The sequence below is a fragment of the Lactuca sativa genome, chromosome 1, assembly GCF_002870075.4.
Source record: "Lactuca sativa cultivar Salinas chromosome 1, Lsat_Salinas_v11, whole genome shotgun sequence".
In the NCBI taxonomy this organism is placed as follows: domain Eukaryota; kingdom Viridiplantae; phylum Streptophyta; class Magnoliopsida; order Asterales; family Asteraceae; genus Lactuca; species Lactuca sativa.
The window spans coordinates 88,267,111-88,291,584 of record NC_056623.2 but is presented as its reverse complement, the minus strand read 5'-3'; the positions used below and the strand labels follow the sequence as shown (position 1 = coordinate 88,291,584).

Genomic DNA, 24,474 nt, shown 5'->3' with positions numbered 1-24,474 from the left:
GGGTGAGTGTGGGCGGGGGCCCGTATCTCACTATCAGTAGGAGTGTGGACGGGGTTCCGTGACTCATCAGTAGCATGTAGGGGCGGGGCCCAAGATAGGTGAGGCCTTAGAACAGGGTATAGTAGTGTATGCTATTTATTGTTGTGATATGGTTATAAGTTAGTATATGTTAGCGAGCGAGGCCCAGAGATAGGCGGGGCCTAAGCGAATAGATCTGTATTCCGAGCGGGGCTCGATGCCAGGTGGGGCCCGATGCCGGGCGGGGCCCAATGCCAGAGCAAGTCTGATGCCAGGCCATTCCTGATGCAGCAGGGCGAGGCCCAATATGCGATTATGTGTATGTATGTGGTAGGTTGGGGAACTCACTAAGCTTCATGCTTATAGTTTTCAGTTTTGGTTTCAGGTACTTCTGGTAGCGGAGGACAGAACTCGGGGTGATCGCATGGCACACACCATAGTTAGTCAGTTTGGGATGTTTACTCTGATAATAAGAACATGCTTTGAATTAATACTTTGAATTTACGTTATGAATGATTTCATCGTTTTATAAATATAAGTTTAAGTAATGTTTTCCAAACGAAATTTTTAGACCGTATTTTTGGAACGTTACATCATGGTTTTGGGGGCGTTACAAATACAAAGGTGTGAAAGGCAATTCAACTTCGGATACGACGACAATATCCAAAAGAGTTGCAACAAAAGAGGCTAAGAAAGAATTATTAGCTTCAGGTTCTATTATGTAGATGACAAACCGGATGTTTTGGTTAGAAAGTGAGAAAAATGACATTTATATCGTAAGAGAACTTGAAGCCTTATATGTGACTATAGGTAAATGGAACGATCTTATCTTAGATTTTATCACCAAGTGTTCCAGGATGAAGTAGAACCACAAGGTGTTTCAAGTTATATTTACCCATGTGATAGAAGCATGCCTTTTTGGGCATTATATATACGAAGAATCAGTTTATAGAGAATGTTTTTTGTGAGACTCCTTATCACGAATAAGTAAAGTTTTTGATTATTCTCTGATTTCTTGAGAATACTAATGAGGATACGAAAGCAGTGATGGCCGACAAAGTTGAAAACCCAAAGAGATCGCAGAATAATTAAGTTCGTGAACTTTGTTATTTAATCCTTAGTGATAAAAGGAATGGTTGTTTAAGGGAATTTTGATGGAAAAAAAAGTTGTTTAATTTTAGTGAAATTTTATTCAACGTAATTGATAATTCAATGATAAACCTAGGTCAACATGCTGACAGTCTGTCATAAAAGAACCTAGAATAATATGATGAGTATTAAATGAGATGATTTAGTACCGTGGGATCATATTGCAAAGACTACCCTTTCTTGGGATGGACGTGACATTCTTTTATTGAATCTAATGCTTTATAGGTTAGATGTATGAAATGGTTATATGGAGATGGAGTTGGCTTAGAGGGTTCTCATATTTCTTCAGAATGGGGGAGGGGGTGTGGGCAAAAATTATTTGATCTATTAATGCCCTTCATGATAGAGATTATATTCATAGATCCTCTACGTCTAGGATTCTTAGGAATGGTGATGATACACAATTTTGGAAGATATATGGTGTAATGGTTCTTTACTCAAACAACAGTTCCATAGGCTATTTGCTTTATCTAATTCTCAAGATGCTATGGTTAGTGGTTTTTGGTCTTCCACTGGATGTGTTTTTCTTGGTGTCGTCAAATTAGGGGAGGTGCGGAGTCTAATCAACTTAACAATCTCATTGAGTTACTAAATTCAATTTCATTGGGTTCTCAGCAGGACAAGTGGGTCTAGTTTTTTATCATTCCTGTCATTTTTTTGTCTGCTAGGAGGCTTATTGATGTTCATTGATTGCTTCAAGCGGGAACGCCGACCATAATGAATAGATTCGTCCCGATTAGGATTGGAGCTTCTTCCGGTCAGAACAAAGCTAGAAGATAGAGGCTTGTATTTGGACTCAACTTTGTGTCCTATTTGCCATTTGGAGACTATTTCACTTTTTTTTCCCAATGTTTGTTAGCATTGCAAAGTTGGAATTGGATGGCTAAGTGATTGGATTTAGATCTTCCGGTTTTTATTTATGTGGTGAATATGGTGGATTGGATTGACACGAGACTAGCAGGGACGGTTCTCTTTGGGCGCCCGTAGTGGCACTGACAACCCTTGCTCTTTCTGTACCCAGTGTAAATTTTTCGATTTTATTTTCTTTTTTTCTACTTACTGGCAACACCTACTACGAACCGGTAACACCTACTACCAAATCCTACGTCCGTCCCTAGGGACTAATGACGAGATTGAAAATGATGATTATTGATTTTATCTTTATTATAGTTATTCAAGTTCTTTGGACTTATCAAAATGCAATATTATTTCGACAAACTAAGTTTAAGAAACAATTTATTTTTATACTATTGTAGATAATTTCTTTCGTTGTGGTTATCCGAGCATAAAAACGATATAGATTGCAAGGTAAAGAGAAAATTTGAGAATTATTTTTGAAATTTTGGCGTACTCTACTCAAAAAAAACTTTTCTTCTAGATACAAAAAATTAGAAAAAGGCAATTCCAATTATTGAATTAAAATGTTACATGAAGCATCATTTAGTCGTTTGAAAACTTTAACCCACGAATATCACGATGGGTGCTTATGCCTTAAAATCAAATCAAACGAGACACATTTTGTCTTGTTTTCCAATTATTTATTTTTAAAAATAATCATTATTTTAAATATGATAATAATAATATTATTAGCAATAATACAAATTAAAAGGATAAAACAATTGTAAAATCTATATAAATAAAAAAAAAACATTTCAAAAAAAATTTCAACCAATTTAATCTACTTTAATTTAGCTGTTTATTTATTTATTTAAACTTAATAATAGAAAAAAAAATGTTAAATGATCAATTCATTAGAAATAACTTGAAATTGCAATATGTCATTGTAGATCTACATAGCTTCACTTTAATAATTGTGTCATTGTGTGTTATATATGTTTATGGAACAATATCATGGCAAAGGATTCTTGCTTTTGTTATCATTTATGATGCCAGGTTTTTTTTCAAACTACTATGATTTAAATTATAATTAATTCCGAATATATTGAAATTAATTTCCCAATAAACCAGTCACTCTCAGATTTGATCAATTTCTTCCCGTGAGCAGACCAAGGTCTTCCTTCTTCGCCGGCCGGACTCCTCGATTCTCGTCGGCGCCGTCGTCTGCTTCACGATCTCATCTCCAAAACCCTCCGAAAACTTCAAAATCATTTTAGCGTTCTGTTTAATTTGTTTCATATTTCAGAAATCTTAAATTTAGGGTTTTTTTATTTTCTATTATTTGGGGGACAATTCATCGAAGGGATGCTAATCACACTGAATACCGTAGAGATCATCATCAGTTATGTTCCGCCGTCTTAAATGGTTCATAGCTGGTTTCAATCAACAGAGAACACCTAAACCGAAGGTCGATGCGAAGCGCTTGTCTCTACCTAGGGAACATCATAACTACAATAATTCAAGAACTCGAAATCGCAAGTCAATGTTGGAAGCCGTTCACGAAGTTGCAATTTATATCCATAGGTTTCATAACCTAGACCTATTTCAGCAAGGGTAACGATAAATGTATTATCAGTTCATATTTTTTGCTAAAGTTATTCTCTTTCCATCGGATCAATCCATGGAAGTACTTCCCTTTTCGAAAAAAGCTGCTCTCTGACTTTGATCTCAAACTCAGTACTTTTCAGTTCATTTTTTTTGAATTTCGATCTACAACAAACAACTTTTTTGTAATTTTATTACTTCTCATGAAGTTCGATTAGATTTTAGCTCAATGTTGTAATCGGAAAGCATTATTTGATCGACACCAGATTCAAATCTGCTATGTTTTTTTTACAGGTGGTATCAAATCAAGATTACCATGAGATGGGAAGATAGCGACTATGCATCTTCTCTGGGAACTCCTTCAAGAGTGGTTCAGTACGATGGTATGTATGCAATTATCTTTGACCTGTTAACTTTTATTAAGTTATTTCCAGCCTCAAAACTAATATCAGGCAACATTTTTATATGAACTACAGCTCCTGATCTTGGTTCTGATAATGTATTGGGTGTTTGGAAGATTGATGACACAGACCATAGCTTTTCATCACAACCTTTCAAGATTCGATATGCAAGACAGGATATTCTTCTATCAGTCATGATAGCTTTCAACTTATCTCTTGGTAAATTTGAGGTCTCTCTCTCTCTCTTTCTCCCTCCCTCTCTCTCTCTCTCTCTGTGGTTAAATTAGTAAATGTAGGAGAGAAGTTCTGTCTTCTTCATGTTATCTTGCCAATGATGAACACTTACAATCTTCAGGGTCCAATCACATCTGCTGTAATTCTGAAATTTGAGCTGCTGTATACACCTGTTTTGGAGATCGGGTTAGCACACGATACATTACTTCTTTATTAATACTATAGTGATTCTAATATTTTACTGGATATAGTGTTTTTAATGCTCCATCTTCAGCTCCAATATGCAGGACTCTTTGGAAGTAACCCCTGCTGCAGTTCATGAGTTTAGAATTCCACCAAAAGCTCTTCTTGGACTACATTCATATTGTCCTGTTCATTTTGATGCTTTCCATGCTGTGCTTGTTGATACCACTATCCACATCAGCTTACTAAAAGGTGGTGTTCATACCATGAAAACACCAAGGTTTGCAGGAAGTTTTGATTTTCAACCCACAAAATCGATTTTTCTTTCTGAATTTAAATTAAATGTTTCATCTTTTAGTCGCAGCAATTCTCTTAGTCATGAAGAAGCTTCCAGTGACAACAAGTATGACAAGGAAAAGCGTGTATGCATTTTCTACATTCTTGATTATATAAAATATTTAGAGAACTTTTGATATACTGATAATTTATAATCATGCTACTGAAACAGGTTTTGCTTGTGAAGGCATTTTTAATTTCACGTGCAAATTTACTTCAAGAGCTAAAAAATCTTAGTAAAGCAATTAATCAAACAATTGATTTAAGTGGTTTGACTTCACAACATGATGAAAGTGAAACAGAGTCTCCTAATGTTTCTAAGGTTTGTGACTTTCTTCACTTGTTCTTTAAATTATGTCTTATACTTATTCATCTTTTATATTCTTCAACAGGTTCCAAATGGATCCATTGATATGCAGAGTGATTATCTTTACACCCTACAAAACGATGAACTTTATCGTCTTTTTCATTCCATTGGAGACCAAATTCTCTACTTATGGAGCACATTTCTCAAGTTTCACAGGTTTGCTTTTCTTTTCTTTTTCCAATTTTGTCCTTTGTCTTATGATTATATTTATCAAAATCTTATCTTTTATTCCACAACAGGGCTAACAAAGCAAAAATTTTAGACCATTTGCGTAATCAATGGGGTATTGATCGTAGAGCTGAGTGGTCAATATGGATGGTGTACTCCAAAGTTGAAATGCCTCTCCAACCAATCAGAAGCGAGGTTGATGACTCAGCATACAAAGGTCCACGTGGCACTGTCCCTGTTCTCAGAAAGATAACCGAAGATGTAATTTATCTCACAACCGTTTTCACTTATCAAAAATTAAAAACATAAAACATGAAACATGTTATTGAATTGTTTTGTTGTCCATTTTTAGCCTTCTGAGGCTGCAGCAATGAGAGCTGAGCTACATCGACGTAGTATTGCACAAATGAGGGTGAGCTAGTGTTTTTGAGTTATTTTTTATGATGAAATTATAATTTTTTTTTTATAAAAATGTATGCAGATAAACAGTTGTTCAATTCAAGATCTTTATATTTTTGGAGATCCCTCACGTATACCAATTATAATAGTGGAACGTGTTGTAAATGCACCATTGCGTTCACCTAGTGGAAATTCTTACTTCAGAAATATGGATCAAAAGGCTGTTCTTCAAGAAAATGACTCAAGAATTTCCACCAATCATCAAAAGGGACGTGTTTTGAAGATTGCTGTGTTTGTTCATGGCTTTCAGGTACCCTGTGTAATTCCATTCCATTCTTTTATGATTCCATTCCAACTGAGATGAAAAAAATAAACAGGGGCATCATTTGGATTTACGCCTTGTAAGGAATCAATGGCTTTTAATAGATCCAAAACTTGAGTTTCTAATGTCTGAAGTGAATGAAGATAAAACATCTGAAGACTTTAGGGACATGGGATTAAGATTAGCTAAAGAAGTGATTGCTTTTGTTAAAAAGAAAATGGATAAAGCCTCAAGATCTGGTGGCTTAAAAGATGTCAAACTCAGCTTTGTGGGCCACTCCATTGGAAATGTCATCATTAGAACTGCACTTTCAGGTAAACAATAGTATTATATTTATATACACATTAAAAATGTCATTCTCCACATGCTGACGTGGCAATTCTTTTTATATAATTGAAATTTGTAGAGAGCATCATGGAGCCATACCATAGATACCTGCATACATATGTGTCAGTTTCGGGCCCACATCTAGGGTATCTGTATAGTTCAAATTCTCTTTTCAATTCTGGATTATGGCTTTTGAAGAAGCTTAAGAACACTCGTTGCATTCATCAGCTCACTTTCACTGATGATATTGATCTTGAAAATACTTTCTTCTACAAACTTTCCAAGGTATATAAAAGTAATTTAAACATCATATTTGCTTTTTAGTTTTCAAGATTCTAATTCCTTGTTTTACTTTCAGCAAAAGACGTTGGAATATTTCAAGAACATAATCCTTCTCTCATCTCCTCAGGTATTCTACCAAAAAAAAAGAGTAAATTACAGCTTTGGTCCTTGTGATTTACCAAAAATTGCAAGTTCAGAACGTGCAATTTTATGTAAAACACAGGGACCATATGTTCATATCTGCAATAAAATGCGAACTTTTTGAGGGAGTTTTGGAATTTGGACTGAACTTGGATGTTTAAGTAAAGTATAGGGACTGAATTTGTAATTTTACTCGGTTTATATACAGGATGGTTACGTTCCATATCATTCTGCGCGAATGGAGATGTGTCAAACGTCATCAGGAGACTACTCAAAAAAAGGGAAAATTTTCCACGAGATGCTCAACAACTGCTTAGATCAAATCCGATCTCCATCTTCTGAACAAAGAATGTTCATGCGATGTGATGTGAACTTCGATATCTCATTACAAGGAAGAAACTTGAACACCATAATTGGTCGAGCTGCTCACATAGAGTTTCTGGAAACAGATATTTTTGCCAAGTTTATTATGTGGTCTTTCCCTGAACTTTTTCGCTGATGTCAGATCAACACGCCATACAAGACACTGTAAATTATAAATTTTATCAGATAGAAAGTGGGAAAGGGGTATCGATCAGGTAGGTGATTATAAGATTATAAGATTATAAGTTATAAGTTATAAGTTATAACCCACTTTTTAAGTTATAATGTAGATTTTTTCAGATATGATTCTACGTGGGTAGAATTTTAAGCTTAAGCGCCAGGGGTGTTGTAGTTTTTTTATAGGTGGTGCGAAGACGATTATAATATAGTGTAGATGAAATCCACTATGTTCTTTTATATTTATGTATATTTTTGGTTTTTATCGTGAAGATATAGTTAATGTTGGGTGTTTGGTAAGTTTTTGGATGAATGTATACAAGGTGTTTGATGAAATGTCCCAAAGAATAAAAACACAAGAATTTTAGGTTTTTATAAGGTAGAAAATGGCAGGTTCGTAAGTCATTTTAATTTTTAAGTTATAATGTGGATTTTCAGATAATTCTACTCGGATAGAATGTTGTGTCAAGATTGTAACATTTATAGGTGTTGGGAAGACAAAAAGACAATAATATTAGATGGATTCAAGTGTTTCCTTTAATTTTCCGGTATGATTGCCAACTTTTACGACCAGAAACACCCTTTGTTGTTTATATATATTGGACTAAATGCAAGAAACAACAATATAATTTTTATGTATTTGTCCATTATAACATCAAATTTTATTTATTTCTATTGCAAAATCATACATTGCGATTTCATTAATAAAAACAACCATGTCCAATTTTTAGGATTGATGCTTACAAGGTGGTTGATGAAATGTGACGAACAATAAAGCACACCAAATTTAGTTTTTTACCCTTCAAAATTGTTTGGTGCTTAATCATTTATGTGTTGTCAAAACATTAGATGTAAATTTTTTTTGTTTTAGTAACAAGCAACATACGTAAGCTTTCTTTAGATTATGGCAACAATTGTGATTTACTCTAAGTAGGAATAATGGTGTATTTGATAGAGAAAAACATAAAGAAATGAAATTGTATTTATCATAGCAAAGTTCGAATTACTTTCAAGCATTTGATCTTACAACATGATCATAATTTTTGGTCAACGACAATCTTCTAAAACAATTGATTGATGAAGCTATTATATTTTGTTATTTTGTTTCAGATGAATTATTTGTCTTGTAAAAATGAAAAGAAAAAAAAAGAAAAAAAGGAAATACAATTGGTCAAAGACATAGTAATGATTTTAAGAATTAGAATCTGATAAATGAAGTTTTCATCAACATAATCTACTATCGTACATTATATATACATACATTATATACAATTAAAAGTATTGCACAATTACATGATTAAAGTGAAAGATAATCACTTAATTTTACAAATAATCAATTTTGTTTTATTTTTCTAAGTTTTTTTTGTTTGCTTAATGAGTTTTAATGAGTCGAATGTTTAATATGAATGTTCATACACATTTTTTTACTTCATTTGGACAAAATAATTTAACGAGTTAAGTCAAAAGCCTTGGCTTGATGTATTAAGACGCTAACTACTTACATATTTTCTTTATTATTATTCTTTTTCTCATAACACATCTCACGTTAAAATTGATGATTATTATAAAAATTAGCTACTCTGAAAAGCTATAGTAAAATGGTCATTTTGTTTATAGTTCGTCCAATGTAGGAAATAAACAAACATCATATATACAACACTATAGGAAAAAAAAAATTATCATTCATTCACTCATTTAACATGGAAAAAAATACACACAAGCACCACAATGTGTTGAAATGTACATTCTAAATACTAGTTTATAGTTACAAAAAACACCACCACCAAAAAACATTATGCATCTTATTGAAATGAGTTAGAGTATGTAGATGTCGACAGTTGTTTCTTAATAGAAAGTAAAACGATTGTGTCTCAAGACGACCTTTGTCATTGAACAACCGCTAACCTGCAAAGGAGACAAGAAGTAAATCAAAGTGACTTGTAAGAGAAATCTAGAATAAATCTACATAAAACTCTCTAAATCTGATAACTTGTAATTTATAATTATAATTAGGCATTATATAATCATTTCGTGAAGTTATATTGGTTTTATAGATCAATTTTATCTTCGTAAAATCTTTAAAACATAATTTTATCTTATAACCGACACAACAAACACTAAAATCAGAGAGAATAAACTTTCTTACTTTTCGAATCTAACTCTAGCTATAACAATATATAGATAAAACATCAAAGGATAATCAATAGCGTTTGTAGTCCAACGGTTAGGATAATTGCCTTCCAAGCAATAGACCCGGGTTCGACTCCCGGCAAACGCATTTTTCTCTTTTGGTCTTGAATATTTTTGTGTTTCGAAAGAACAATATCTGTTTTTTTTTATTATTATGTTTTAATAAAAGTGTTTGTAGTCCGATTTGTTTTCTTTCTCGTCTCTACATCTTTTTCCCAAAAAGATGCTAAATTTATCTGGTTTCTCTTGGTAACTACTGAACCATCTGCGATTTTGCGAATTATTATCAGTTGGGTGGAAGAATTACAGAAAATCTCAAAGTTCGAACAGGGGTTTTCAAGCTCTTATCACCTGTAAGTTCATCACCTATAAATTATTTTACAAGATTAGTCCCATGATTTCGTAATTGTAAACTACCAACAACTTTATCTCGATGCTTTAATTTGATTTTTTAACGCTATGGGTTTGCATTGGTTAACTGCCCACCATCTGTTCGACGAAAATCCTCACTCACGTACTTCACTTATAAATCGCTGTTTATCTCTTTGACACTCAATTTTTTCACCTTTTGCAGGATTTTACATAACTTAAATATGGAATTATCTCTATCGCATGCTTTATCATATACGCATGATAAATCCCCGATTTCTCTCAAATCAGATTTCCTCCCTTCTCATTCTTTCTGGAACAGAAACCATAACAAGATACAGAAACCACAAAACCTATCTTTTACAATCACTGCATCCATCAAACATGTTCGTGACCCATCACTCGACTACCATGTAGTAAAGCAAAACAAGATCCGATTTGTTCAAAAGCTCAAAACTTTACTCCTTTCAAAACCAAAACACTACATGCCACTTCACATCCTAGGCAAATGTCGATCCTACCTATCTCTCTCAAAACCCCGATCCCTTCTCTCCATGATCCATCGTTACCCCACCATTTTCGAACTCTTCACTATCCCTTTACCTTCAACACCATTAAACGCCACAAAAACACTCCCACAACTCTGTGTACGTCTCACTCCATCTGCATCTTCTCTTGCAATTCAAGAATCTAACCTCAAAACTGCCATGTCAGACTCTTTAGCCAACAAACTTCAGAAACTTCTCATGCTCTCTTCTCATCAAAGACTACTTCTATCAAAATTAGTCCACATTGCCCCTGATCTTGGCCTCCCTTCTAACTTCCGTTCTAGACTCTGTAATCAATACCCTGAAAAGTTTAAAACTGTTGACACGTCATATGGGCGTGCACTTGAGCTTGTGTCATGTGACATTGACCTGGTCAACCCTCTACCGATTCCTGAAGTCAAACCTCTTGGGTTGATTGTAGATAGACCTTTGAAGTTTAATCGATTGAGACTACGAAAAGGGCGTAATGTGAAAAGACATCAAGAACAGTTTTTGATTAAGTTTAGGGAGATAAAAGACGTGTGTCCTTATCGAACAAAAGTTGGAGAGTTTCCAAAAGAATCTTTGAAAGCAGAGAAGAGAGGTTGTGATGTGGTGAGGGAGGTGTTAGGTATGATGGTTGAGAAGCGGACTTTAGTTGACCATTTGACTCATTTTAGGAAAGAGTTTGGGTTGCCAAATAAGTTGAGGGGTATGTTGTTGAGGCACCCCGAGCTTTTTTATGTGAGTTTGAAGGGGGATAGGGATTCGGTTTTTCTTGTGGAAGGGTATGATGATGAGGGTAAACTTTTGAAAAAAGATGAGTTGTTGATGATGAAAGATTTGTTAATGGATTTGGTTAGGGAAGGGAAAAGGATGAGGAGAGAGAGAAGGAATGAGGTTAAGAATGATTTTAGTTATGGAAATAGAGAAATCAATGGAGATTATGAGAGTGTTGATGAGATTGATGATGATGATGATGATGTTGTGGATAGTTTGGATGACTTATTTGATGATGATGATGATGACGCTGATGTTGATGATGATGATGATGATGAAGATGAGGGAGGAGAATTTTGGTCTAACAAGTTTGTTTCTGTAGTTGGAAGTGAAGAAAAATGTTTAGAGCCTTGGTGATGATTGTTAATGGCTTTGTAAGTATGTTGTTATGTTGAGATTTGAGAATTAATTATATGAAAACTTGTTATGTTATTAGTAAAATCTCTATATGTATAAGGTTATTGGTTGGAGTATAGTATAAAAGCAAATAAAATTGTGTGCTTTTGTTGTTATAAATAGAAATGATGGTGAAGCTTTTGTGATAGGATTTAATAGTCGGCATAAATTTGATAGTCTTTCATGTGGGTGGTATTAATATTCTTAGTTCTTAAAACAAATTATTTCAAGATTTAAGGAGACGAAATCAATGTAATGTTGTTGATCTTTATAAAAATAAAGTGATTGTGTAAAAATGGGTATTTAATTCAATCAAATGCTTTATTCGATGATGTTAGATATCACTTGAAATCTGTGTAATGTTTTCGTAGACATGATGAGTCTGAAACATCCATTTAGAAATGGAATTTTTTGAAATTGTAAAATGTGATTTGTGATCATGATAATCAGGGGCAGAGCTTCAACATTTGATTTGGGGGGGGGGGGGGGGAAGTATAATATGTATAAAAATCGGTGAATAGGGGGGCTATGGCCAAAATTTTCTATTTTTGGGTCTAATTTGTACAAAATTAAAGTAGAGGGACTATATGTAACAAAAAAAATCAGGGGGGGCCACAGCCCCCCCTTGCCCCTATAAAGCTCCGCCCCTGATGATAATTGATTAAGTATGTTGTCGAGGTTACGTTACAAAATGCTATGGTTACAAGGTAAACCTTAGGATCGCACGAGACAATACCATTTCTTGCCATAAAATATATTCTAGTTAAAAAAACAACAAAATTTTCATCCCAATAGCAGATACTTTCAAAGAATCTAAAACTAATTCAACATAAGGTACATGTTGTAGCGAATTTTGAATTTGGTATCGGTTAGGTATTGAGTGTGCCGAATAATCACCTTGATTATGCGAGTGTGTTCCTGTACAAGATAAAAACGAGGTGATATATTGAGACGAGAGAGTTGTTGATGCCAAGGATGAATAAGATTAAAGGTGGAAAATGAGTAGTAACTTGAAATATTTATAGTAGTACCAAGTTTGTTTAAGTACACATCTATCGATTTAGTTTATTATATAGACAAGTTTTATAACATGTTAGTATTTTGTTGAAATTGTTTTAAATTTATTGTAATACTAATTACTAAATATTAATATATAAATTTATAAAAAAGAATAAAGTTCTAATCTTTTTGACAAAAAAAATATGTAGAAGAACCGAATAAAATATAATTGACCTAAAATAGGAGTGAATTTTTTTGAAAAGAATTTTACATATATACAAGGTTCTAAATGGCGTGAGGTGTGGCGTCGCGGCAAGGTCAAGTCTCAAGCTTAACGAGCCATGACGTTTTTCAAGGCTTGATGTAAGGCGACGATTTTTTATTAATTTAAAATTATATTACCACATAAATATAAATTTATATTAAATATAACTGCTTTTTAGAAGTATTAGATCAATAACTAGTAACAAAAATTTAACAAAAACCACAATACTTGTATCTCCGATTAAAAACGACATAACAAAGAGCAAAAAACTGTGTCTCAAACGAAAAAACACACGCCATAACACGCCATAACGCGCCATATCACGCCTTGCCACGCGTCACGCTTAACAGCAACGTTATGAGGCTTTTCGTAACGGCGGAGCCACGCCTCACGCCATGGCGCGCCTTTTAGAACACTGCATATATATATCAAATTAACGCGGTGATTTTGTAGAATAACACATTATGCAACTTTGTTTGGCCGACAACAACAGTCAAATTTCAAGTTTATACAAAGAAAATGGAAAGATGGGGCTATGTTGTCGACATCGTTGTCATTCGAGAGGGATGTAACTATGTCGTCGTCATTCGAGAGGGAAGTCGCACCGAATTTACTGCCGCTTCGAAAACTAGGGTTTCGTCCTTCTACGTGGTCTTCAGTGAGGCTGATTCAAGAAGATAGGATGAGTCTTGAAGAGTTCAGAAACAAGTGCTTCAATCTTGTAACCAAATCACTAACAATAAACATAATCAGAAAGAAATATTGTATTAATTATATGCAAATCTAGGTGTACAAACTAAGATATAACAATGAAATTATGCATGAAGCCCTACAAAGAGAAACTGAATACAAAGACTGGGGTGGTTATTCACCTTGGAGATGTTTCGATCTTGGGTCTTCGTGACTAGGTGCCATGGTGGCACGAAGATACACTGTTGCACCACTGACATTCTAAAAAAAATCATGTTAGGAGAAGATATATCATGATTTTTTCAAATATTAGTTTGATCAAAACAAAACAAACCAATAATTTAAATTTCCAAGATCTGCATTTGGCACCACCTCTCTTTAAATTTCCAAGATCTGCATTTGGTACCACCTCTCTTGCACATAAACTGTAACTATATTTTTCGAGACCACCCATTCCAACAATCAAGACAAGATAATTCCATCATTCCATGAGATCTCATCTCATTCAAGTTTACACGAGTCAGGTCCCATTATCGTCCTTCTTTAGCTAATAAAGTTATTGGTAACAACAAGCTCTAATAAGTAAATATGACCCAAAATACAAAACAAAGAAACATAAATACATTATGCTTGGTTGTTTTCTTGATGTGTAGTTATCTTTTTTTTTTCCGAAAGAAACCAGGATAAAAATGGAAGATTTAACAAGGTTTAAAAGGAAGAAGAAACATATATATGAAACATAAACAAGCGACGGATTCACTGTAAAAGCTCTCTTTCACCATATAATAAAGAAAAACAAATTTCCATAGAAGTAAAACATGAGAAAAGAAGAATTATGTAGTTTCCATTTCGGGTTGAGACACCTGGATACACTACCTACTTACCTACAAATCTTTTAAATTAAACAGAAGAACGAATCACGTGATAGTACGTACCCTATCCTGGTTCTGTACTTCTGTGATTTCCCAAAAGTTCTAAATTATAAATATATAAAAACTTAGATCATTATATTTGGTTTTGATTCACTATTTTAATAAAATAAGTAACATAGCTTATAAACCATGTGTGTGTGTGTATATATATATATATATATATATATAATGACGATTTCCTGTTTTTTTAACTAAAACAAAAACGAGCCGATTAAAAAACGACACACACACAACACGACACGACAAATATAACTGTAACGTCCGTAGATCCGGGCTAGTTAATTTAGAGACGATAAGCATCAAAAATGAATTTTTATCGAAGATTATTTAGAAGGAGTAATCTTAACTAAGTTGTAGTATATGTTACAAGGATTTTGTACATATAAAGAATGTTGAAATCCGAGTTATAATGAAGAAGTTATGACCTGTCAAAGTTTTGCGACAGAACTGGCACGACACAGCGCGGCGTAAATAGTGAATTTTCGATAGAGCGATATTTGGATATATCAATCTAAACAAAAGTCGTAGAATACGTTAAACCGAGAGCGTGCATGAAAAGAACACCCAAATCTGACTTCGTATGAGGAAGTTATGATTTTTCGAAGTTTCGGCTCAGTAGTGTACAACCCGAAGTTCGAATATGAGATTGAGCGATATTTATCTGAAACAATCTAAACAAGAATTGAAGATATTGTCGATTTGTAGTCCAACGGTGAAAAAACAGACAAAAACGGACGACAGATGAAGAAGTTACGAGTTTATAACGGAGTTTTCCTGTCCCAGCCTACTAAAAATAATATAATAAAAATAAAGTCAAAATTATCCGACGAAGTCTAAATGAAAGTTGTAGATCTTGTTTTTACCTACGCGTCGATATAAAGAACGTCGAAAACGGAGTTCGTATGCGAAAGTTATGAATTTCTAAAGTTCGGGGCGCGAAACCCCAAAACTGTCAGAGTTCACGACGTGAATACAATGTTCACGACGTGAACTCAATATTTATGACTTCTGACAGACGCAACTTGCGATGACGCATGCAGTAACGACTGAACTCACGACGTGAATATTTGAGATTCACGACGTGAATCCATAAAATCAGCCCTATAAATAGAAATCGAAGGGCAACCGATTTAGGTTGCTATTTTATCACTCTCTCACTCCCGATACTCTCTCTAAGCCCTATTTTAACCCCCCGAAGCCCCGATATCATCTCGAGACACGAAGCAAGTCCCGAAGTTCCGAAGATCTGAGAAGAAAAGAGTTTCCGAGCCGAAGCTCTGCCCGTGAGAGGCCCGGTGTGTGAAGAGATCACAGTTTCACCGAAGAATACTCACAGTAATACACATAGAATCATAAACAACATACTATGGGTCCAGTCAACCATCGGGTTGGAATACCCCAAGCCCACAACCAACATGTTGGAATGCCAACATACTATGGGTCCAATCATCCTCGGGATGGAATACCTCAGGCCCACAACCAACAGGTTGGAATGCCCAGATATTATGAGTCCAATCATCCACATGATGGAATGCTCACGACCCACAACCAATAGGTTGGAATGCCTAGGTCTATTGGCCTCCACACAAATCAGGTAAGCCTCAACCGCCAAACAAACATGTGCACACACACACACACACACACACACACACATATATATATATATATATATATATATATATATATATATATATATATATATATATATATATATATATAATAGATAATCACATATCAGTTTATAGACAACAACTGATCTAACGGATCATACCGCATAACACATAATACTATCCTATCTACTAGGATACCGATCTAACAAATCATACCACATACTACATAATATTATCCTACCCTCTAGGATACCGATCTAACATATCATACCACATACCACATAATATTATCCTGTCTTATAGGATACCGATCCAACTGATCATACTAGCATAACATACCAGATAACAATCGAAAGGGTCGGCCTTGGTGCCTTAAACCCTTAAGTATAGTGAGGATAACTCACCTTGCAACTGTCGACTGGAAATAGAAAGTTCTACTCTCGAATCACCATCACGAACTTCACCACCTCCAAAATGATGCCAAGACAGAGAAGAATCTTGATCTACAACAATCCCTTGCTCCAAACTTCTTGAACTCCAAGCTTTTTACTCCAAAAATCCCTCTTCCAAGCTAAGAGGCACACAAATATAGGGAGCAAACACGAATTAGGGTTTCTGAACTCAAGGGAGGCAGTAAGAGAGGCTAGGGGGGATAAATGGTCCTTAAATAGGGTGCAAAACTCTGGAAATTAGAGTTTCATCCTCCAGCTCCTACTCGTTGAGTCCCTTCTTGGACTCGACGAGTAGGCCAATAAAACATGCGGACCAACCCGCTGCTATTCGACGAGTAGGGCAGCCAACTCGTCGAGTAGACCTTGAAATCAATACAATTCTCACATAAACCAATACCTGAAAATTGGGGCGTTACAATTCTCCCACAATTTAGGTTTAATATTTATTTAACCTTATTAACCAACTATACTACAATTTATCACTTTTAACTATTTACAAAATATTATTTGGGTTGTTTAAGTTAAACTAAAATTTATATTTAAGTTAACCTTGTAATGTTATCTTTAAATTAATAATTTAAGTATTTTATACAAACTGTTCCAAATTTGTATCTTTAAACTGATAATGGTTCACATCCAACAATATATTAAAACTAATAAATTAAGTATAGTATGTTAAAAGTTAAAAAACATAATTTTATAAGTAAAAGTAAAGATATTATTTTAATATTGAAATTTAGTTTATATATGATTACACTTTAGGTTTGATAATTATTTAACCTAATTAACAAAATTATAATTATTATTAGAAAAAAATTGAAAAGTCATGGGAGTTTCAAATGAATGTGGTGAAAGAAAAAATTTATGTGAATGCGGTGAAGGAAAAATGCTTTCTTTATAAGTATACTAGGTGAATGTGTAACACCCGAAATCAGAAAGGTCAAGAAAGGAAAGGAAAAACCCTAGTTAAAGAGGGTTGACTCGTCGAGTCCAGGGAGGAACTCGGCGAGTCGGAGCGGGATCCGGGTGTAAAGCAAGTGACCGACTCGGCGAGTCGGCAAGTGGACTCGGCGAGTCAGGTCTGGGTTGGGAAACCCTAATTTCGGGACTTGGTACCCTATTTAAGCATCTTAATCTCTTTCCCAGGGCTCATTTGCGGCCCTATAGTCCATAACCAGAAACCCTAAGCCTCCATTGTTGTTCAATCAAGATTTCTTGCCAATTTGGGTGATTTGAAGGAAGAAGGAAGAAGGCACTCTTTGGGGATTCAAGAATTGGCAGAAGATCCAGAGCTTGTGAGGTCTTCCAGAGCATTTGAAGGTAATGAGTCACTACCTTCCCTCTTTTGCATATAGATCAACCTTTATCTTGGGATTTGGGACTTTTAGGACAAGTTTATGAGCTATTTCGAGTTAGAAGCCCAGATCTGAAGTTGCTACTTCAGATCTATGTGTATCTTGGCCTGGAGAATCATAAAGCATCAATCTATGGGTTGATTGTTGAGCCCCTTTGTCTCAAACCCTAGTTTATAGTGATTTGAGCCTAGATCTTGTTAGCTACACGTAAAGTTTGCCACTTTACGTAAGGAATAGGCTTTAGAAGAGTGGATCTACAGTTTGGAGTCCATGCATGACTCTAAAGTCCTCTGCATGTATGTAGATCTGATGGGACTCGGCGAGTCCTTCGAGTAGACTCGGCGAGCAGCTTGAAGATGAGGAGGAACTCGACGAGTGGGATGAACAGCTCGTCGAGTCGGATGAAGTTAGGCATGAACTCGGCGAGTTGGAAGAACAACTCGACGAGTTGGTTGAAGATTGCCTTGGACTCGGCGAGTCTATTCTTGGGCTCGGTGAGTCAGGTCGCGAAACCCCAAACCCTTCGAGTTGAAACTCGAATCAGTGAGTCGGGTGGAGACTCAGCGAGTTGGACAGGTCAGGACTCAGGAATAGTTGACTCGGCGAGTCGAGTCGCGAATAGAAAGACCCTGAGCATATAAACTCGGCGAGTTATTAGGTGGACTTGGTGAGTAGGGTTGACCTGGAAGGTTGACTTTGACCAGGATTTTGACCTTGACTAGAGTTGACCTAGTTGACCTTTGGAGGTCAGTTGGACTAAGTGTTATATTGACACTGGTAGCTCGAGGAGCTAGTGGAGCAGCAGTTCGGAGTCAGAGGTCAGGTAGCAGTCAAAAGGATTAGCAGCACCAGTTCAGCAGTCTCAGGTGAGTTTCCTTCCAGTAGGAACGGGTCTACGGCCACAATGTCGACCCGTTTAGCTAGTAGTAGTTTCCGGATTTTGATCTGATGCAGTAGATAGTATGTTTGATGCCTTCGTGGCTCAGACAAGATTTATGTGTTATGTGTTCCGGGCTACGGCCCGATGTAGTATGCAGTATATGTGTGTTCATGCTAGTTGATATGTTTATGTTATGTTCGGTTCAGTTAGCCCGGACTTCGGTCCGATGCAGGGGACAAGGTCCCAGTCAGTTAGCCCGAACTTCGGTCTGATGCAGGGGGCAAGGCCCCGGTTAGTCCGGACTTCGGTCCGATGCAGGGGACAAGGTCCCAGTCAGTTAGCCCGGACTTCGGTCCGATGCAGGGGGCAAGGCCCCAGTTAGTCCGGACTTCGGTCCGATGCAAGGGATAAGGTCCCAGTCAGTTTCCAGACTTCGGTCTGATGCAGGGGGCAAGACCCCAGTTAGTTCGGACCTCGGTCCGATGCAGTGGGCAAGGCCCAGTATGTGCTTTATATGTTATTGCATGGTATGTGGTAGATTGGGGGAGCTCACTAAGCTTCGTGCTTACGGTTTTCAGTTTTGGTTTCAGGTACTCAGTTTTTCAAAGGAGGAGCTCGGGAAGATTGCAGTGCACACACCATAGTCAGCTAACCTGGGAAGGTTTGACTCTGATAATGATAATATGTTTTGAATTAATACTCGAAAATTATGTTATGACTTATGATACAGTTTTTATAAATATGATTTAGTAATGTTTTTAACGAAATTTTTAGTCGTGATTTTTGGGTCGTTACAGAATGTCCGTGCGTTGCGCAGAAACGCCTATATGGTTGAAGTCTGTACAAATATATGTTTTTTTTTTAAATATAACGATAATATTGTTAAATTGATATAGTAATTTGTATACTAAATTGATGTAATATATTGATTATTTTGAATTATATGATAATATATATACATCTATTATAACTTCATTAACTCAATCGTTTGAATGACTTCTACCCGCGAATTACACATGAATAAAACTAAATATATTATATGGTTTAATGGTATTTATAGTTGTTGTTATTGTTAATTTATTTTTTAAAATTTATTTGCTTAATGTTTTAATTTCTATAATTATAATTATTTAAAACATAAAACATTATTTTTTGATTTTAAAGGTAACAATCTAATCATTTCTATAGAGTTATTTTTAACTATTCTTATTGTAAGTTATTTTAAGTTACTTATTTTAAAACTTTTAACGATTTTAAAACAATATCTAGGAAATACTTTAATTAAATTGAGATTATAATTTAGTTTTTGCATTTATCACAATAGTTTATCACTTTTGACTATTTACAAAATATTTTTTTATTTTTTTAAGTGGAACTGAAATTTATATTTAAGTTGACATTGTGATGCGCAGAAATATCTATATAGTTGAAGTCTTTACAAATTTATGTTTTTTTTTTAAATATAACAATAATATTGTTGTTAATTGTGATATAATAATTTATATACTAAATTGATATAATATATCGATTATTGTGAATTATATGATAATATATAAAAAAATATTATAACTTCATAATCTCAATCGTTTGAATGAATTCTACCCGCGAGTAACACATGAGTAAAATTAAATGTAATATATGGTTTAATGTTATTTATAGTTGTTATTGTTTATTAATTTTTAAAAATTTATTTTCTTTATTTTTAATTTCTATTGTTATAATTATTTAAAGCATCAAACATTACTTTTTGATTTTAAAGGTAGCAATATAATCATTTATATAGAGTTATTTTTAACTATTTTTATTGTAAGTTACTTTAAGCTACTTATTTGAAAACTTTTAATGATTATAAAAATATATTTAGGAAATATTTGAGTTAAATTGAGATTACAATTTAGTTTTGCATTTATCACTACAATTTATCACTTTTAACTATTTATAGAATATTATTTGGTTTTTAAGGTGAAACTGAAATTTATATTTATATTAATATTGTAATGTTGTTATATTTAAGTTAATAATTTAAGTATTTTGTCTAAACTGTTCAAAAGTTGTAGCTTTAAACTGATAATTGTTACATATAACAACATATTAAATCTAATAAATTAACTATAATATATTAAAAGTTAAAGACATAACTTTATAAGTAGAAGTTAATATAAAATTGAAATTTAGTTTATTTATGATTACACTTTAGGTTTGATATTTATTTAACCTTATTAACCAATTTATAATCATTATTAGAAAGACACTACAATTTATCACTTTTAACTATTTAAAAAATATTCTTTAGGTTTTTTATGTTAAACTAAAACTTATATTTAAGTTGACGGTGTAATGTTATATTTAAATTAATAATTTAAGTATTTTATACAAACTGTCTTCCAAAATTATATCTTTAAAATGATAATGGTTTACATCCAATAATATATTGGTACTAATTAAAGTATAACATGTTAAAAGTTAAAAAAACATAACTTTATAAGTAGAAGTAAATATATTATTTTAATATTAAAATTTAGTTTATATATGATTACACTTTTGGTTTGATATTTATTAAACCTAATTAACCAAATTATAATTATTATTAGAAAGAAATTGAAAAGTCATGAGAGTTTCAAATTAGTGTTGTGAAAGGAAAATTGCATGAGAGTTTCAAATTAATGTGGTGAAAGAAAAAAAATACACGAAATACAATTATAAATTTAAAATATATGGTGTTTAAATATAAAAATGTCATACTTAACTTTGATATAATAATTATTATATTAAATTAGTATAAATTATTGATTATTTTTATATATATGATCATATTAAATTTATTAAAACTATATAGGCTTAATCGTCTTAGTGGACTCTATCAGCATGTTACTTATAGATAAAATTAAATAGAGTATATTAATTAATATTATTTATAGTTGTTGTTATGATTAATTAGCTTAAAAAAATAGATTTTAAAAACCTCATTTGATTAACTTTTTAATTTTTATTGTTGTTGTTATATAAAACATTAAACATTGTTTTTGTTTTTAAAGGTAAGAATATTACTTTGAACTATTATCGTTGTAAGTTATTTGTAAGATACTTATTTAGAAATTATTAATATTAATAAAAATAGTTTTAGGAAATATTTTAATTGATTTGGGATTACAATTTAATTTTTACGTTTAACACTATAATTTATAACTTATAACTATTTACAAAATAGTAATTGGATTTTCTTTATGTTTAGTTAAAATTTCCATTTAAGTAGTTACTTTAACACTTTATTTAAATTAACAATTTGTAACGACCCAATTGTCATGACCAAAAATTTCGTTTTAAAAACATTACTTTTAGAAAATATTAAAAGCTAAAACATTGTCTGATCAAGTTATCACACAAGTGAACCATGTCTAAAAGCCAATTCATACATTCGATCAAAATATCAGAGTACAAATCCCAGTGAAGCTCGTAAATGCGGAAACCGGAGAGTGTGTGTGTGACGTGTCGCTACTGCGCCGGCTCCTTTCCCCTAGCTGAGGAGGTACCTGAAACCAAAACTGAAAACTGTAAGCACAAAGCTTAGTGAGTTCCCCCATAATACCACATACCATGCAACATATAATAACCATTGTTCAGCTAGGAGTTACGGGCCTTGCCCACACTCGGGAAGATACGGGTCCTGCCCACACTTCGCTAGCCGGGAGATACGGGCCTCGCCCACACTTGTGAAGATACGGGCCCTGCCTACACTTCGCTATCTGGGAGATACGGGCCTAGCCCACACTCCAACCTCAGAGAGATACGGGCCCTGCCCACACTCAACCGCCAACCCATAACATACAAGTATCACGCAGACAACAGGTATAAGCAATTCTATCATATTAACACATATATCATACTTGACTAAACCCAGAGATACGGGCTCGGCCCACACTCTAGTACTAGCATCTCGTCTACACGGGTCGGCCTTGGTGCCTTGGACCCGTTCCTACTGGAAAGGAAACTCACCCCGAAATAGCTGCTGGTCTGTGTGGGAATTGATCACCTACTATTGTTGCTGCTGCTCCAGGAACCCTTCGGCTGCAATTCCCACAATATACTCAATCAAACACTGCTCACTGATGTTTGGGTAAAATGACCATTTAACCCCTAACCTTGCCCTAAGTCAAAGTCAGAGTCAACTTTCAGTTGACCTCGACTCGCCGAGTTGGCTTTCCAACTCGCCGAGTCCCTACGCAAACGACTGCCCTGAATCCTGGTCCTACTCGTCGAGTTGGGCGACGACTCGACGGGTTCAACTTCTTAACCAATATTTAAGTCCTTCATCCTACTCGCCGAGTTGTATGAACAACTCGCCGAGTTCATCTTCATCCGATGAACACTTATGCGAAGACTCGCCGAGTTGTATGAACAACTCGTCAAGTCCATCTTCATCCGAAGAACACTCATGCAGCGACCCGTCAAGTTGTATGAACAACTCGTCGAGACTGATCTTGATCTAAGGAGATTGCCTTGAACTCGTCGAGTCAGGGCATTGACTCGCCGAGTACCTCCATAGATGAGTTAAGCTTCCGACTCACTGAGCCAAGCCCCGTGACTCACTGGTCACTCGACACTACGAAAAGGGGACAAACTCGGAGACTCGCGAATAGACTCGCCGAGTCATATGAACGACTCGCCGAGTCGTTGCCATGCACCTACTGAATACACGGATTTGCTCGATTCCATTCCATGCCATTCATAGATCTGGACTTCTAGGACACGAATCACACGTAAAGTTTCCAACTTTACGTGTGGATATTCACCAATATGGATATTAGGGCTCAAAATGTCTCAAAAGGGTAGATCTAGGACTAACAAGCAACATGGGGCCAAAAAGCTAACAGATCTGAGCCCCTGTAGCTCAATCTTGCCTAGATCCAAAGGCCAAACGCCTTATTACAACATACAATGCACATACTGTTGGATTAGTGTCTAAGTCCATAACTATTTTGGTATGTACTTGACCCGATTATGAGCATGGTCCTTTTGGGTTGCCTTCACCATAGCAATATGTAGGATGATTTAAGGAGAGAAAGGTTTAAATATGATTTATTAATATATTATGAGAATAATATATTAAGGGAGAAATCATATTGTTTAATTAATATTAGTCAAGAATTAATTGTTAATTAATTTTGTGGCTAAAAGAGATTAATTAAACTTAGGGGACTGAAGTTGTAATTGTAAGATAATTATAATTGGGCTATGGATCACCTAAAAATATATAGGTTGGACGAATTCTATGGGAAGCCCATTAGAAATCGTCCAAGGGATATGTTTAAGGAGTCCATGGGCTGCTTAGGGCCTAAGCAGTCAAATTAGGGTTTCCTAGTTGTAAACCCTAATAGCCTACATGTATATAAAGGGCCCCTATGCCCCAAAAACGTGGACAAGTCTTCCATTAGGGTTTCCAGCCGTTTTTGGTGCCTCCCCTTTCTTCTCCTCTTCATCCAAGTTGTATATGGTGTTTGTGACTCCATTAGAGGTGCAGCACTTGAGGCGCTAAGCTTTCTAAGGCCAATCCAAGCAAGGAATTGATTGTTATTGCTATATAACAATCAAAGGTAATTCTATAAACCCTAATTCAGTTCATAATATGTTAGATCTAAGTTTATTAGTCTTGGATTCAAAGCATGTACAATAGAGAAACCTAGATCCAAGCATTAGGGTTTGTATGAGCACATAGGATTGTT

The 24,474-nt window shown here is 34.6% G+C and overlaps 2 protein-coding genes and 1 non-coding gene across 5 annotated transcripts; all 3 read left to right on the top strand.

Moving 5' to 3' along the window:
- Positions 1-2,960: 2,960 nt before the first annotated feature.
- Positions 2,961-7,581, top strand: LOC111896909 (uncharacterized). Of its 3 annotated transcripts, XM_023892879.2 has the most exons (16): positions 2,961-3,060; positions 3,136-3,618; positions 3,904-3,992; positions 4,086-4,240; positions 4,366-4,430; positions 4,519-4,707; positions 4,786-4,849; positions 4,936-5,085; positions 5,156-5,286; positions 5,370-5,559; positions 5,651-5,710; positions 5,780-6,007; positions 6,075-6,333; positions 6,426-6,631; positions 6,705-6,755; positions 6,978-7,581. In XM_023892879.2, exons 2-16 carry the CDS (start codon positions 3,410-3,412, stop codon positions 7,266-7,268), a joined length of 2,337 nt encoding a protein of 778 aa, XP_023748647.1. In that variant the 5' UTR covers positions 2,961-3,060; positions 3,136-3,409; the 3' UTR covers positions 7,269-7,581. The 3 variants fall into 3 exon arrangements, with proteins under 3 accessions (XP_023748647.1, XP_042757790.1, XP_023748645.1); XM_042901856.2 differs by having other exon boundaries at positions 3,008-3,618; positions 4,792-4,849; XM_023892877.3 differs by having other exon boundaries at positions 3,009-3,618.
- Positions 7,582-9,515: 1,934 nt separating this feature from the next.
- Positions 9,516-9,587, top strand: TRNAG-UCC (transfer RNA glycine (anticodon UCC)). Its single transcript has one exon. It is a non-coding gene; the product is annotated as a tRNA-Gly (tRNA).
- A 20-nt stretch (positions 9,588-9,607) lies between these two features.
- LOC111896956 (protein WHAT'S THIS FACTOR 1, chloroplastic) lies at positions 9,608-11,722 on the top strand (the record flags this gene model as incomplete). The annotated part of the gene is made up of 2 exons (XM_023892932.2): positions 9,608-9,852; positions 10,074-11,722. Coding segments are annotated over 2 exons (1,704 nt in total), but the record flags the coding sequence as incomplete, so codon positions are not given.
- Positions 11,723-24,474: the final 12,752 nt, after the last annotated feature.

Excerpts from the sequence above, each read along its gene's own strand:
- LOC111896909 (XM_023892879.2), top strand. The coding sequence starts at position 3,410 with ATGTTCCGCCGTCTTAAATGGTTCATAGCTGGTTTCAATCAACAGAGA. Across the intron at positions 4,431-4,518 it reads ACACCTGTTTTGGAGATCGG|CTCCAATATGCAGGACTCTT; the intron begins GTTAGCACACGA and ends CTCCATCTTCAG. Across the intron at positions 6,008-6,074 it reads TGTTTGTTCATGGCTTTCAG|GGGCATCATTTGGATTTACG; the intron begins GTACCCTGTGTA and ends AAAAATAAACAG.